A 14,666-nucleotide genomic window follows, 5' to 3' on the forward strand; every position below is an offset into this window, starting at 1 on the left:
TTTTGGCTCTTTACTGAACCCATCTTGTGATTTTTTTGTTGGAAGATGAGAAATGAATTTCAACGAAAGAGAACCTAACGAACAGAAACTTTGGAACTCTATTCAACCCAAAAGCTCAAGCCATTATACTTGAACCCCATACCCTATTTATTTCATCTTAGTTCTCTCTTCATTTGGGAGTAAACTTGCATTACTCAACAAGCTCGTGAGAGGCAACATCAATTACTCCCCCTTGAGGCCAATCCACCACTCTCAATCAAGCAGTTCCTGTAGGTGCAAATACTATTCGAAAAGCACATGCTTCTAATATGCACCTCCCAAAGAATCTAACTCTTCCATGATTACATCACATTAATTGTTGTTCATGAGTCATGAGTCATCATGAACCCACTTGTCTAACTTAATGTGTCAACTAGAAACACATTTATTCCAACCCAAGACACTTAAACCATCATGTAACTGAGTAAGCATGCCAGTCCACATACTCAGATACATAACTAAGGTTTGGCTCCACCAGTTGTACTACATTGTAACCATATCATTACCATGACTCCAGAATCCGACGAAGGTCTGTATTTCCACAATAGCTTCCAAATCAACTATATAACAGCTTTAAAAAGTAGTCTCTGATTGTCAAATTATGGGCTTCGAAAACACTTACTGGGAGACAAGTAAATCCAGTTGTAGTGAAAGAGGTATTGATGGACAAATTAGACGATTATCCAACTCAAAATTTTAAGTCAATATGTATTGGCCCAAATGCTTATATTCAAAGATTTTCACTTGAGCTCCAATTGCCTAGAGAGACCAAACCTCACATGTGATACTAGTTTTCTTTAGGGAACCTTTTTTTTTTGGAAAGCAAGCTAATAAATTGCTGGAATACATTAGTATCACGATACTCATCACCTCCTATATGACAAAACAGTCAAAGGATCATATTTGAGCATTTTCACTTGGTGTTTATTTTAAACTCAAACCGAGATCATGTTTTTTAGCCCTATGCACATCAAATTGTCACCAAAAGTAGCTCTTGGGTTTGTTTGACTTTTGATGTGCCTAACAAGGTGACAATTTGGGTTGCTGTAGCTTTGGCCTGCAAACTGTTTTTGTAAAAGTTGTTTCTGGAGTGTAAACCTTAAAGTACTTTTGGGTGAATCAGATTTTAGCTTTTTACTGCTAAGTGTTTAGCTCTATGACAGTCTACCAATAAGGTCTTTATTGGCAAATAAATGTCATGGTTCATACAGGAAAAACAAATCAAAATTCAACATTTTCTGCTAAACTATCAAATGAGAACAACAGAAGACATCATCATGATCAAGAGTTCTGCACCCTAACCTGCGCAAGATAGCGGATCACTTCTTTTGCCATCAGCCAGCCACCCCTGAAGGTTGCTAGCTCTTGCGTATATGGATATTCCATCACCTTTTGCAATAACCTTTCCCATTGCTGACGATGCAAGGCGCCGGACAGGGCGACGTGCACCAAGAATAAGCAAAGAACAGAGAGCATCCTCACACTTCCTCTGTGACAGTTGTATCGATTCCTACAATGCAACAGAAGCAATAAACTAAGATCAAGTCAAGTTCCATCTAGCTAATCATAATGCACCACTTCTACAGAGATCACAACATTAAGAAGAAAATGTCTCCAAGTATACAGCTAATCATGCTAAAACGCTAAGATGGCCAAGAATATGATGAAGTTGTTTACTCTTTGCAAATTAGTTATCTCATTGAGCTATTTGATATTGCATAAAAGATAGAAAATAAATTCAAAGTCCTCTCCAATATCAAGAAATGGGGATTTGGAGGATAGGGTCTTGTCCTAAAAATATAAGAAAAAAAGGGCGGGTCCATTTATGCATGCATCTTCATACAAGTGGAGGCTAGAAAGATCAAACAAATTGAACCACTCGCATCACAGTAGCTTTATTTGCATAAACTTTATCAGTCAGAACTCAAGCTCACTCATGTATCAAGTAATGGGAATTTGGAGTTCAAGAATTATAAAAGCTTGCTACGACAAGCACCTACTCTACACAAGGGAAAAAACAAAAGCCCTACCAAGGCACTTTAGTTCTGAAGATATTCAACAAAAAGAACTCAAGAACAACTCTGTCTTCGTGATACAACATCCCAAGATCTAAACCAAGTTGAGAAGGTAAGAGATATCCTTCTAGGGTAGTTCCCATCAGAATTTAGAGAACCCAAAGAGAACATGATGATAAAATTTTCCACACTATAACCCAACTAATGCATTGCAAACTTTAACATTCCATCAAACAATAGTAAACAAGCACAAATCTCACTCTCATATCAAGAAATATAAATTTCAAGTATCCCCATCACTTGCTATGCCAGACACTGGAACACTCTAATTTCATACCTATTCAACAAAAAGATCCCAAGAACTCTTATCTTCTCCCAATTTATCAAGATCTGAGGCGTCTCTCAAGGGTTTCCATCAGTATTTAGAGATGAAGAAGAAATCAGATCGGAGAAAGTCACAGTGCAGTCCAAATAACTCTTTATATTCTCTTACACTCCATCAAACGATAGAAACAAGCCGAAATCCCACTTTGCATCAAGAAATGTGCATTCCAAGTTCAAGAATCTCCAACACTTGCAATGCAAGATACTGGAAAACTATAATCCTGAACGTATTCAAACAAAAAGGTCTCAAGAACTCTATCTTCACCTGAATTCAGCAAGATCCAAGCCATATTTTCAGGGTTTCAATTAGACTACAGAAATCAAGAGCAGATCATACTGAGAAAGTTTACCCTACAATCCAATTAATTCGTTCTAGTCTCTCCCACACCCGTATCAAGAAATGTGAATTCCTAGTTCAAGAATCTTCGACACTTGCTATCCAAGACACCCGAACTCTCTCAACTCTGGAGCTATTCAACAAAAAAAAGGACATCTCATGGGAACATCTCTCCGTGGTTTCCGTCACAAATTTAAAAATCAAGAAGAGATCCCGCGAGGGGAGAGAAGAGACCTTGGGCTCCTCGTCTATGGCGGCGACGAGCTCGGAGAGGAGATCGAAGCAGAGGAGCGCGTCGGGCGGCTGCTGCGCCGCGGAGGCGACGATGGACTCGAGCTGCGCGACCAAGACGCCGAATCTTGAGAGCGACATGGCGCCGGCGTCGCGCTTCGCCATGGAGGGCGACGAGCGGAGAAAGCTTTCCCTTCTCGGATCTACGAGAACGGCCTTCGAGAGGGAATGGCGGTCGGCACGACGTGCTCGGCTCTTGGATTTTGGATCTTGGATCTTGGATTTGGGCTGTCTAGTATGATCGGTTGCAGTTCTAACAAAGATTAAGATCTTCTACTTGGATCGTCTGATAATTTCTCAAAGGATGGCCATTTTATTTCTTTCTGCTAATAAAAGTTATAACTGAGTTTAATTCTTGATGCCCACAACAATAATACATATCATTTTCTTGGATCTTCAATTACTTGGGCCTGAAAATAATACGTATCATTAGAATTTATCTATACTTAATTCACTATTTAGACCCCAAAAAAAAAAAAGAACTTTATAAATCATAGAAGTAGGGAAATCTATGTTCTAAAATTTCAATAGATCCTCTTTCTCCCATAGATGGCCACCCCTTCTTTTGTCGCTTTATTTGGAACCATTGCTCAATCTAGAGATTGGAACTTAGTTTTCGGTTGCATTTATAATCTATTTTTCCTTTTCGTAAAACACTTAAGGATATAGGTTAAAGAAAAAGGGGAGTGTGAATTGGGAATTTACGTGTATAACATGATAGCTAGAGTGTTCATAATTTTTTGCCACAAGTTAGGATATTCACTTCTATCCACACTTAAAATCATCTTTGTAATGAATTTTGAAATAAACTTGTTTTAAGTAAATATAGTACATGTTGTGCTTAGAAATGTTGAAGTGCGGCCTCCTATACTTTAGGAGTAAGTCAATTTTATAATAGATATTTTATTTTATTATTCTCAAAAATAAAAAATTTATATTAGGAATCATTTTTTTTATGTTCGCTTATATTCTAAAATAATAATGTAATAATTATGTTTGATGTTATATTAAGCAAAGAAAATGAGAAAAAAGATGTTTTATTTTATTATTAATCTTTTGATGGGATAGATATTAAAGATAAATTAGTAATTTGGTTAGTGTGTAATATAAGACATAATTTTGATAAATAGTATTTATATTCTAAAATAAAGTTATTATAATATTTAACTGTTATTTAGAATAAGAAGTTGTATTTTAAAATGAAAAAAGAATTATTCATATAGTGAACAGGAGCACATATATTTAAATGGATAAAATGTCAACTTATACTCAGTATTAATGTATAAAAGGAAATCTTTTCCAGAATAGAATACGAGGAGAAAGAAATCTTTCTCAATATAAGCTATGGCATGCTCCTTTGCATATCCTCTTGTCTAGTTCGGATAATTTAGAAGACAGCTCCACGGACTCTCTCTCTCTCTCTCTCTCTCTCTCTCTCTCTCTCTCTCTCTCTCTCTCTCTCTCTCTCTCTCTCTCTCTCTCTCTCTCTCTCTCTCTATATATATATATATATATATATATTCTACTTTTATCTCTACAATGATTGTGCAAGGTATTGATAGCACTAATGGATATGGTGAATATACATCAACTATGGGAGGCGGTGATGGTTGTAGGGGACGATGCACTTTAAGTTGAGTTGGTTGTTTAGCAGCTCTATATAAATTTTATGTTTCATTAATCATCTGAGATGCAGTAATATGCACATATGTGATATTACCCTTACTAATCATCTGTGCCACCACTGCTACTCCTAGCTATTGTATTCGTGCTAGTACAATGAATATCAGATAAAATATGGACATATACAAAATATATAGTGTTGTGTCCCTGGCTAAGATTGAATAGGTGGTCGATAGATGGTGGTCATGATGGCGACAACAAATCTATGAAAGTGGTGATGAGGGTGGTATTGATAGATTTGGTAAATTGAGAAAGGAAGATGAGGGAGGAAGGGCTGGCCCTACGGGTCTAGGGAGGTGCGGCAAATGAGGAGGGAGGGACGACGATGACCTTTAAGATGACGACAGGCTAGATTGAGAGATTGAGAGATAAGGAGATGGAGAGAGACAAGGAATGGAATGAAACTAGAGGAAGAAGAAGAAAATAGCGAAAAAAATCTCCAAAATGGATATCTTCCACACTTCTAAAGGCAAACTAAAATCCAAAATTAATTCAAATTAAACCTAACACAACGATTTTAGTGTTCAGCGTTCTAATATCGTTTGACAAACTACACTCATAAGTTCAAATATTCAAACAATGTGCCATAACCGTTCGAACTCGAAAGCACTTATTCTTCAATAAGAGAGTGGTGTTCAAACGCCATGCGACAATTATTTGAACGTCGTGCAACAGCCGTTCGAACGCCGAAACCTAAGAGCACTTATTTTTCAATGGGCCTGTGGCATTTGAATGTCGAGTTGTGATCATTTGAATGCCATAGCCTGAAACTGCTATTGTTGAAAAAAAAACTCAATGATAACCTGATTCGATCCAACGAATCAAATATCCCTTATAAGGTGACTCGATTGAGTCGAACCACATCAATTAGTAAAGTACAAGTTTTCAAAAACAATAAATAAGAACATAATATAAACATACCATAATCTCATTAATTATGTCAGAAGAACAAAATCACGTTTGTGGCCCATCTGAAAGTGGAAAAATGAAATGTCGTGTGATCCTTTTATGTTATTCCATATAGATATTAATATATCATATGTATGATCACCGGTGCTTTCCATCCACTAGCTTGGCACCGCATTGCTTCCATATGGCAATATAATATACATAGTGAGTCTGTCAATCATAAATATTCTTCCCATTTTTAATAATTAATTAAAGATTATCATTTGTATTATATAATTTGTTTATATAATCTGTAAATCTCCTTTCTCTATCAAAACTTATGCATAACACGGTTTGAAAAATGATTCAATTATTGGTTAGACGATATCCTTGTCCTCCATTTATTGGTTATCTTTTGTGCATATAACAAGTAGTTCAACTAAAATTTCCTATGTATATAGCTCTCATATCATCTACAAATAGTAACTCTTAAAGTTATAAATATAACAGAGTAAATACACATATTACAAGTTACTATTAAAATTAAATATTATCTGATTATCGCACTATTGGTCTAGTTGATCTTGATAAAACTATAATAGTGGAGCATGACTGTTAACTTTATATGATCAATGACACAACCACTTGATACCGAAAGCATTGGTTGGCTAGGCGAACTAGGTTGGCTGATCTCCAAATTAGTGCTCACCCTCAACCTAATTACCAACAACCTAAGCAGGAGCTAGGGTTTTTAGTATCGGGAGGGAAATGAAAAGAAAGTAGGAAAGGTAATGATTTTTTTTTTAAATTTTGTTTCAGAAGAGAATGATTAGTTGAGGTGCTAAGTAAACTGTTATTGAGTTCAACGCACTACTAAAAGTAAAATGTTCCCTCTAGCATTTACAAAGTAAAACACCGAACAATTAAGTGTTTTTTCTTTAATCAGGTTAGTTATATTTTTATCATTTATAAAAGTGCTAAACTATTCAATAATTTCTCTTCTATATAATTTTTTAAATAATTTAATATTCTTTAGACGACCTATGGCATGACCTTTGAGTTAGCAAAAATAGCTCCCATTTTATAATAACTTTGGTGGGTGAACTAATTTTTAAGAAGGCTCATTTAGCCTTAATACCAGGGTTATAATCTATATATATTGCCATCAAAGTCATAAATCTCTGAAGTCTTGCACTCTTGCCAATCACGTCCTTGTGCACCATGGCAAGAGAGAGACTGTTTATTTTCAAAAGCTTTGCTCCTAGTTGACTTCCTATAGAAGTTTAGCATGAACATGGAACTCAAACTATTCAAATAGCAAGGGAAATTATATCATATCATACTCTTCACCAACTCAAAAGAAGGGCAAAAAATAAAATACTAGCAAAGAAGTCATAAACTCACCATTTTGTGTAAATTATTGGGGGTGGGGGTGATGATTTGTTTGAACTTTGAGACATTTTAATAGGGATACTACTAAATGAATTTAAATTAAATTATACATTCGAGTATTGAACCAAACTAGACATCCTAAATATCTAAATAGACAACTCCCAAATACAATACTCAAATAGGCATCTTGTGGACAAAATCAGCTAATCACCTCATCAGTTAAGAAAAAAGAAGAAGCTGTTAACATAATTGGCGTTCTACATGTGAGATGTAAAAAAGCTAACAATCCAGTCCTAATAATAAAACGTTTACTGAATTAGCGATTAACATGTTCAAATTTGATAAGTTGAGAAATAATACGTTACAATAAGATAAATTAGAGAGATATTATGTTGCAATCTTATAAACTAGAAATATCATATTTGAGATAATCTAATGTATTAACTTCCTGGGGGGGACTCAAAATTAATTTCAAGCCTAGTTTGATTTTTAGGCTCGACTCACCTCAAATTAAGCGAAGCCAGCTTGAGACGAGCCCAATCTTAAGTCGAGCCTGATTGGAAGAGAAGGTAGTCGCGACGACTTGCCAAAGGAGAAGGAGGCCGATGGAGTAGGAGAAGGAGGAGCTAATGGCTACGATGGCTTCCAAAAGAGGAGGCGGTGGCTTGCCAAAGGAGTAGGAGGTCGGAGTAGGAGGATGAGAAGATGGTGAGAACACTCTTTCTCATTAAAACCTACTCTTCACAAGTCGAGCCTACTAAGCTCTATCTCTCTAAGTATTTTTTATTGTGGGAGCGAGAGAATGAAAAGGTGGTGTGGGAGGAAGTGAAGGGGAATTGGATGTGAGAGTGGTGGAAATTGAGCTTACTAAGTTGATGCAACTAATACGGGGCGGGATAGGTAAGACTCAAGTACATCGTAGGAGAAGAGAACGTCATTTTTTGTAAGTAGGTATAATTATTTTATATTTGGATAAAAAAAAAGAAAAGCAATGAGTCTATTGAGCTAAGCCTAAACGAGTCAGCTTCAACTCAAGCTCACGCCTCACAAATTTAAATCAAACTTCAAAATAAGCTCAGACTTAGCTATGCTTGCATCGAATCGAGTCGAGCAACTATACCCGACTAGCCAAACTCAAATCCTTATCCGTACATAAATGTGCGATGACCCTACCAATAAACCACAAATAGATACAAATTAAAATCCCCGAAAACATCCGAATCCATGACTCCCCTCCACGTCCTCAACCCATTGCCCCATCCCCCGGAGGCTGCGACCCCTCTCTATGCCACGTGTCTCTTCCCTATTTGTGTGCACCTACTCTTCTCTTGTGCGAGTTACGATTACGACCTCCCCCCGGCCTGCCATTTAAACATTTGAAATCTCTCTCTCTCTCTCTCTCTCTCTCTCTAGTTTTTTTTAATTTTAATTTTATTTTTTTATCAAACTCTCTCACGTTTCTTTCTTTATTGCTTCGATTTTTCCACTTGGCTCTTCTACTAATACAAAATTACTACTATTCCCGTAATAAGTTCCCTCCTAACGACCGGCTCCCTTCTTGCTCTTCTTCTCCTCTTCGCCGTCAAAGCTTTGAGAGGAGCAGGAGATGAACGGCAGCGCAGCGATGGGAGGGAGTAATAGGTGGCTTCGGTCTAGTGTTTACTCGTCATCGCCGCAGCAGGTGAGCTATTTGAGGACGACCCATCTTGATTTGGTGGGGAAATGGATCGGCCCGAGTCGTTTCTTGAGTTAAAGTTGGATTTTTTTTATTGGTTGTGGCGGTGGTAGGGGGAGAATTTGAGGACGATGCGGAGTTCGCGTGAGCCGTCGAGGGCGCCCACACCGTCGTCGAGCCAGAGGTGGAACGTGGAGGATTTGTCGCTGGGTGAGCTTAGTCCTGGGATTTTGGATCTCCAGTCTTTTGATACCGAGCTCCTCCCGGAAGTAAAATTCCTATCCTTATTTTTGTCGGAGTCAAGATTCTTACATGGAATCAATACATAAACTAGTGGAATAATTTCTGGTTTGTAAGCATGATGTTCTTCTCCCGGCAAATGGGTTCTGTTAATTTCCTCGTTATTGATTTCAGAAGTTGAATGCCTAAGCATGGATTTGTCTAGATTATTTCTGATGTACATTACTTACGAATGTTAATTCTTGATGACTTCTTAGTCTTAACCTCATCTGGTGATGTTGGCAGATGTCGATTCCAGGGTCTTACGACAGTTATGGGAGGGGCCAAAATTTTAGTGATTTAGAACCAAGCATTTTTACAAATAAGCAGATGACCAAGAGCTTTTCTGCTGATAAAGAGAAGGCTAGCTCGGTTGCTAAGATAAAAGTAGTGGTACAGTCTCATACCTTGCTAGTAGAGTTTTACTGTTTACTAGTCTAGACGAGAATGGCAATGGTTACCTTGTATGAGTAGTAGTCCTGTAAGTGTGAACTGAGGAACAAAAGAATATAAATCATTTATATGGTCTAAAGAGATTCAGGAAGGCAAACTTTGATCTTTTAATGCAGGTGAGGAAGAGGCCACTAAACAAAAAGGAGTTATCCAAGAAAGAGGAAGATATTATCACCATAGAACCAAGTTCCAACTCGCTTACTGTTCATGAGACTAAACTCAAGGTAAGTGCCAAGTGGGTGATTTGCTGATCTTTTGTGTGAATGCTTCGATCCAGTAATGTTAAGGGGTTCAAGATTTATAACCTGTAGGTACTAATATCGTTCAGTACACGTCTACATTGAATCTAGAAGTTCAAGAAAGGGAGCTAGGCCAACTACCATTAAATTGGAATATCCTACCTTCTTGTAGTTAATGCCACAATCCGTGATTAATATCATTAGTACGATGCCATATTGTCTAGCTTAGCAGCATAGATTATACTTTGGATTAATGCCAGAATGAAGCTTGTTTTGGATTTACCATTAAAAATTGATTTCTTAACTGCTAATTCATTATTTCTGCCTTTGTCAAATAAGGCAAACTCAAAAGGAGTGAATAAGTTTTTTAGAACTAGATAGTTTCAAATTGTAGTTCAAATTTTAACTTGTATTCGCTGCCCACTGTACTTTAATATGGCCTACTATCTTGATGCATTTAGAATGATTATAAGAATCACATGGTCTCTGCTTTGAGTTTTGGGGTGGCATAAGATCTTCATTCTGGCATTTACATATTAACTTTTTCATACTTCCATTCAATCATACAAATTCACAGATATTGTAATGCACATCATCCTCAAATGCTGTTTCTTCCATCAGGTTGACTTAACGGAGTATGTGGAAAAGCATGAATTTATATTCAACGCTGTGCTAGATGAGGATGTTTCGAATGATGAAGTAAGTGCAAGATTAAAAAGTACACAGGTTACTAGCCAGTAATATCTTTATCATTCTTTGTGTTTCTTTCTTCTTTAAGGTATATCGTGAAACTGTAGAGCCCATTGTCCCTGCTATTTTCCAACGGACAAAAGCAACTTGTTTTGCATATGGACAAACAGGCAAGTATCCATTTACTTGATATTCTGAGATGAGAATCACTTTTAGCAGTTAGTTTCCTGGACCTTGTACATGTCTACATATCTATATCATGTAGAAACATTTTAATATACATTTGAATAGCCATGTTGCATGAGTCTAATTGGCATCATATGCATGCTGGTTAATTTACAGTGTTCTTTAATAACTTCTTAATTTATGTTATGAACTATCCTTAACTTCTTAATTTATGTAACTCTTGGTTAACTTACAGATGCTTTATCAGACAAGAATGAATAACATGTTTATTCATAAGTAGGAGATGGGCTCTGCTGAAAGGATGCTGTTTAGGATTTAAGTGCATTTTGTATTTGGCATCAGCTAGCTCTCTCTTACTACTGATTGACTGTCTCATGCGCTTGTTAGTCAGTACATAAATGATGATATTTTTAGTAACTAACTTATCTACTAACTATAAATCTGAGATTTTATATTGATAAAGGGCTCAGAGCATGACAAACATACATTTTTCATTTTTTATCAAGCTTCATGCTGCTTTTTCCTGCTTATATTTTAATGTGTAAGTGAATCAACTTTGATCAGCTGTAACTTGCAGACTTAAATTGTCACATTGCTCAGTACTGAAATAATATCCATTACAATAACAGTATCGAATTTGCTTTACAATTGAGAGTGCTACTACTACATTTGCAACTGTAATCATTTCAATTTCATTTAGATGTTGGGATAAACATATACAGATATCCATTTATGTGAAGAGGATGTTGCTTATTTGTAAGGTTGGCTGAGGGTTACATCTCCGAAGCCAAGCTGCCTTTTTCACGAGGGTGCTTATTTTGTTGTCTAAAGGAAACTCTAACACGACTACACCTGAAGACATTTATTTATAAATGCCGATAAATTTACCTGGGATCTTTGCAATGTCGAGTAAATAAATCAAATTTTGAGTTCTGAAAGACTTTTTCTTGCCTTTATGTGATTATTTTAGGTAGTGGAAAGACATACACTATGCAACCACTTCCTCTTAAAGCATCGCAAGATATTCTGAGATTAATGCATCACACATACAAGAATCAAGGCTTTCAATTATTTGTCAGCTTTTTTGAGATATATGGTGGAAAGCTATTTGATCTGCTGAATGAAAAGAGGTCTGTAGACATTCTTGACTTTTAAGGTGCAAAAATTTGTTAAATTTACTCATAATTAGGTGTTGGCTTTCTGCAGAAAACTTTGCATGAGGGAGGATGGTAAACAACAAGTCTGCATTGTTGGTCTACAAGAGTTTAGAGTGTCAAATGTTGACATCATAAGAGAGCTCATTGAGAAAGGTAATGCTAGCAGGAGTACAGGAACAACAGGTGCTAATGAGGAATCTTCACGATCCCATGCCATACTTCAGCTTGCTATTAAAAAATTGGTTGAAGGCAATGAGTCAAAACCAGCCCGAGTTGTTGGCAAGTTATCCTTCATAGACCTTGCTGGTAGTGAGCGTGGTGCAGACACTACAGATAATGATAAGCAGACGAGGTGATACAAATTTGCCTTCTGTTAGTTAAACAATGAACCATTTTGATCATTTTAACAAGCAAATCTTTCTCTCTCTGCAGAATAGAAGGTGCTGAGATCAACAAAAGTCTGCTTGCCTTGAAAGAATGTATTAGAGCCCTCGACAGCGACCAAGTTCATATTCCTTTCAGAGGGAGCAAGCTGACTGAAGTACTGAGGGATTCATTTATTGGAGACTCGCGCACAGTGATGATTTCATGCATTTCTCCGAACTCTGGCTCATGCGAACACACTCTCAATACATTGAGATATGCTGATAGGTAATACGATAGTTCAGTTGACCATGTATGGATAAGCAATTACATTGGAGTACTTTTATCTCCTGAACAACGGATTTACTGTTTGTGCAGAGTAAAGAGCCTTTCAAGAGGTAGCTCTAAGAAGGATCTTTTTTCAGCATCCTTTAATCGAGAATCCAATCCAGCACCCTTATCTTCTGTCTCACCTTTTCTTAGCTTTGATGGCAATAATGTTGGCTTTGCTTGTGAGTCCCAAAGATTTGGCCGGCCCAAGCAAATTGAAAAAGAAACTTCTTTACCTTTTAACATAAACCGTGTATCCAGTGGGAGAGAAGAGTTGCGTGTACCTCCTCCATATCCTACTTATTTCAAACAACAGACTAGGGGTGTCTCAGGGATGGATGTGTCTAATTTCTCCCAGTGGGAATATGAGCAAGACAAACCATCTCGACAAAAAGGAGCTGGAAATTCATTTTCAGCTTCACCTATTGATGATAGGGGAAGAAGTGTCAGTTCACAGATGCAATGGAACGATTTGTCAAGTGCACATGTCAATGGTTCAAATTCAGATGATGATCTCAATGCCCTTTTGCAGGTGAGAGTATTATCCAAATTATGTTCATTTGTTGCTTCATTACTGAAAGCAATCGGGCATATGATAAGTGGCACTATTTCAGGAAGAGGAAGATCTGGTGATGGCACATCGAGAACAAGTTGAGGAGACAATAAACATCGTCAGGGAGGTACAAGCAATTGCATTCCTCGTACTGTACTTAGTAATTTATTATGCCAGAGGATTATGTACTATTTCTCTATGCAGGAGATGAAGTTATTGGAGGAAGCAGATCAACCTGGCAATCAGCTAGATAATTACATAATTAGGCTGAATACCATCCTCTCCCAGAAGGCAGCAGGAATTATGAATCTGCAGTCACGTTTGACACAGTTTCAGCGGCGCTTGGCTGAACATAATGTTCTAGTATCCTCCATGGCTGTATGAGCTTTATCAGGCAAATTGTCCCGCACAAAGGTCACTCAGTATTGCTGTCATTGCTGATGCTGTTGTGAGATCATGCCATCAGCCTTCGTAAATCTTCTTCCAAGTCGCATGATTGAGAAGCAAAATGCTGGCACGTTTGTAGTGCCATGGCCATCAAACCTGAAGCTTTTCTCGGGTGAATCAGTAACTTTGGCAAAGTTGCTTTTGCTTGAAGAACCATTATACGTGATTTTTTTTTCCCATTTGTTAACGTTTGCTACTCTAAAAGCTCTTGGCTGTGTTTTTGTAAAGCTCTTGAAGCTATGGTCGTTCAGTGATCAAAAGCACTCAGTCTCGGAGTGCTTTTATGGATTTGCATTTGGTATTGTAACACTTATTTTCTAAAGATGCTAGCTTGATTTATTCTGGCTAGATTGGAATGCTAAATTAGTGTAGGCAAACTTGTTTATCTTAGGTTGTGTTCACTTGTGAAATAAAGTAGAATAGATATAACTATTCTAATTTTTAATACCAAAAGAATTGAGCTAATACTAGTATAAGCTATTATAATATTTAGTTCAAAACTAGTATAAGAAGTAATAATTATATTTAATGTGATATAAAGTTGGTATTAAAATATTAAAGAATAATAAAATTGTATTAGAAATTGGTGATGTTTTAAACCAAATAATAAAAATAACTTTGAGTATATGTTAAAGTAATAGTAATAAATAGTAATTTTTTAAAATAATAATATTTTTTATTATAAATTTGGACTTAAAATATTTTATATACTCACATTATAAGAAAAAATAAAGATGCACTGTAGGGTAATGTCAGACTATAAGTTTGCATTACAAGAAAATAATTCTGATCTCTATGTAAAATAACTACGTATTAGAGGATATAAAAAGACATTGCATGGTAATGGGGGGTTATAAGCTTGTACTCTATATAAAATTATTACACTAGAAAAAATAAAGAAGTAATACGAGATTATAAGTCTGCATTCTACGTAAAATAACTATGCACTAGAGAAAATAAAGAGATAGTGCAGGGTTATAAGTCTTCATTTTATGTAAAATAACTACATATTAGACGATATAAATAGTCATTACGTGTAAGAACTGAACAAAGAAATTGAGAGAAGAGGACGCACATGTATTGCACGTGCAACCTCTCTCCTGTCTCCTCTGTCACGCAACGGAAGGGTGGCTGCGAGATTTCCGACCACTCTAAATCAAATTCGAATTAGAATTTAAAACCTAACATATAAAAAAAATTCCTAAATCCTTTCTTATCCACCCACCCCAATCCCTTTCTTTTCTCTTTTCATCTTCTACTTCTTT

General features: G+C 36.6%; 2 protein-coding genes across 4 annotated transcripts in view; one reads left to right on the forward strand and one right to left on the reverse strand.

Moving 5' to 3' along the window:
• LOC140766073 (protein SWEETIE) overlaps nt 1-3,403 on the reverse strand; it is a 65,395-nt gene extending 61,992 nt beyond the window's left edge. For 2 of the 3 annotated variants that reach the window (XM_073105482.1, XM_073105481.1), the window contains exons 1-2: nt 3,010-3,395; nt 1,342-1,549 (exon numbers count right to left, since the gene is read on the reverse strand). In XM_073105482.1, the coding sequence (XP_072961583.1) occupies nt 1,342-1,549; nt 3,010-3,171 (370 nt within the window). In that variant the 5' untranslated portion in view covers nt 3,172-3,395. Of the gene's footprint in view, nt 1-1,341; nt 1,550-3,009 lie in introns of all 3 variants that reach the window. The other variant, XR_012105275.1, reaches the window with a different exon arrangement.
• A 5,129-nt stretch (nt 3,404-8,532) lies between these two features.
• On the forward strand, nt 8,533-13,764 carry LOC140765546 (kinesin-like protein KIN-13B). Its single transcript, XM_073104688.1, has 12 exons — nt 8,533-8,710; nt 8,818-8,973; nt 9,230-9,376; nt 9,553-9,660; nt 10,297-10,374; nt 10,454-10,539; nt 11,526-11,681; nt 11,758-12,060; nt 12,141-12,359; nt 12,450-12,933; nt 13,016-13,081; nt 13,159-13,764. Exons 1-12 carry the CDS (start codon nt 8,636-8,638, stop codon nt 13,336-13,338), a joined length of 2,058 nt encoding a protein of 685 aa, XP_072960789.1. The 5' UTR covers nt 8,533-8,635; the 3' UTR covers nt 13,339-13,764.
• The last annotated feature ends 902 nt before the right edge of the window (nt 13,765-14,666 follow it).

Source organism: Typha angustifolia, chromosome 8 (genome assembly GCF_048772165.1).
Source record: "Typha angustifolia cultivar Huaian chromosome 8, ASM4877216v1, whole genome shotgun sequence".
NCBI classification, from domain to species: Eukaryota; Viridiplantae; Streptophyta; class Magnoliopsida; order Poales; family Typhaceae; genus Typha; species Typha angustifolia.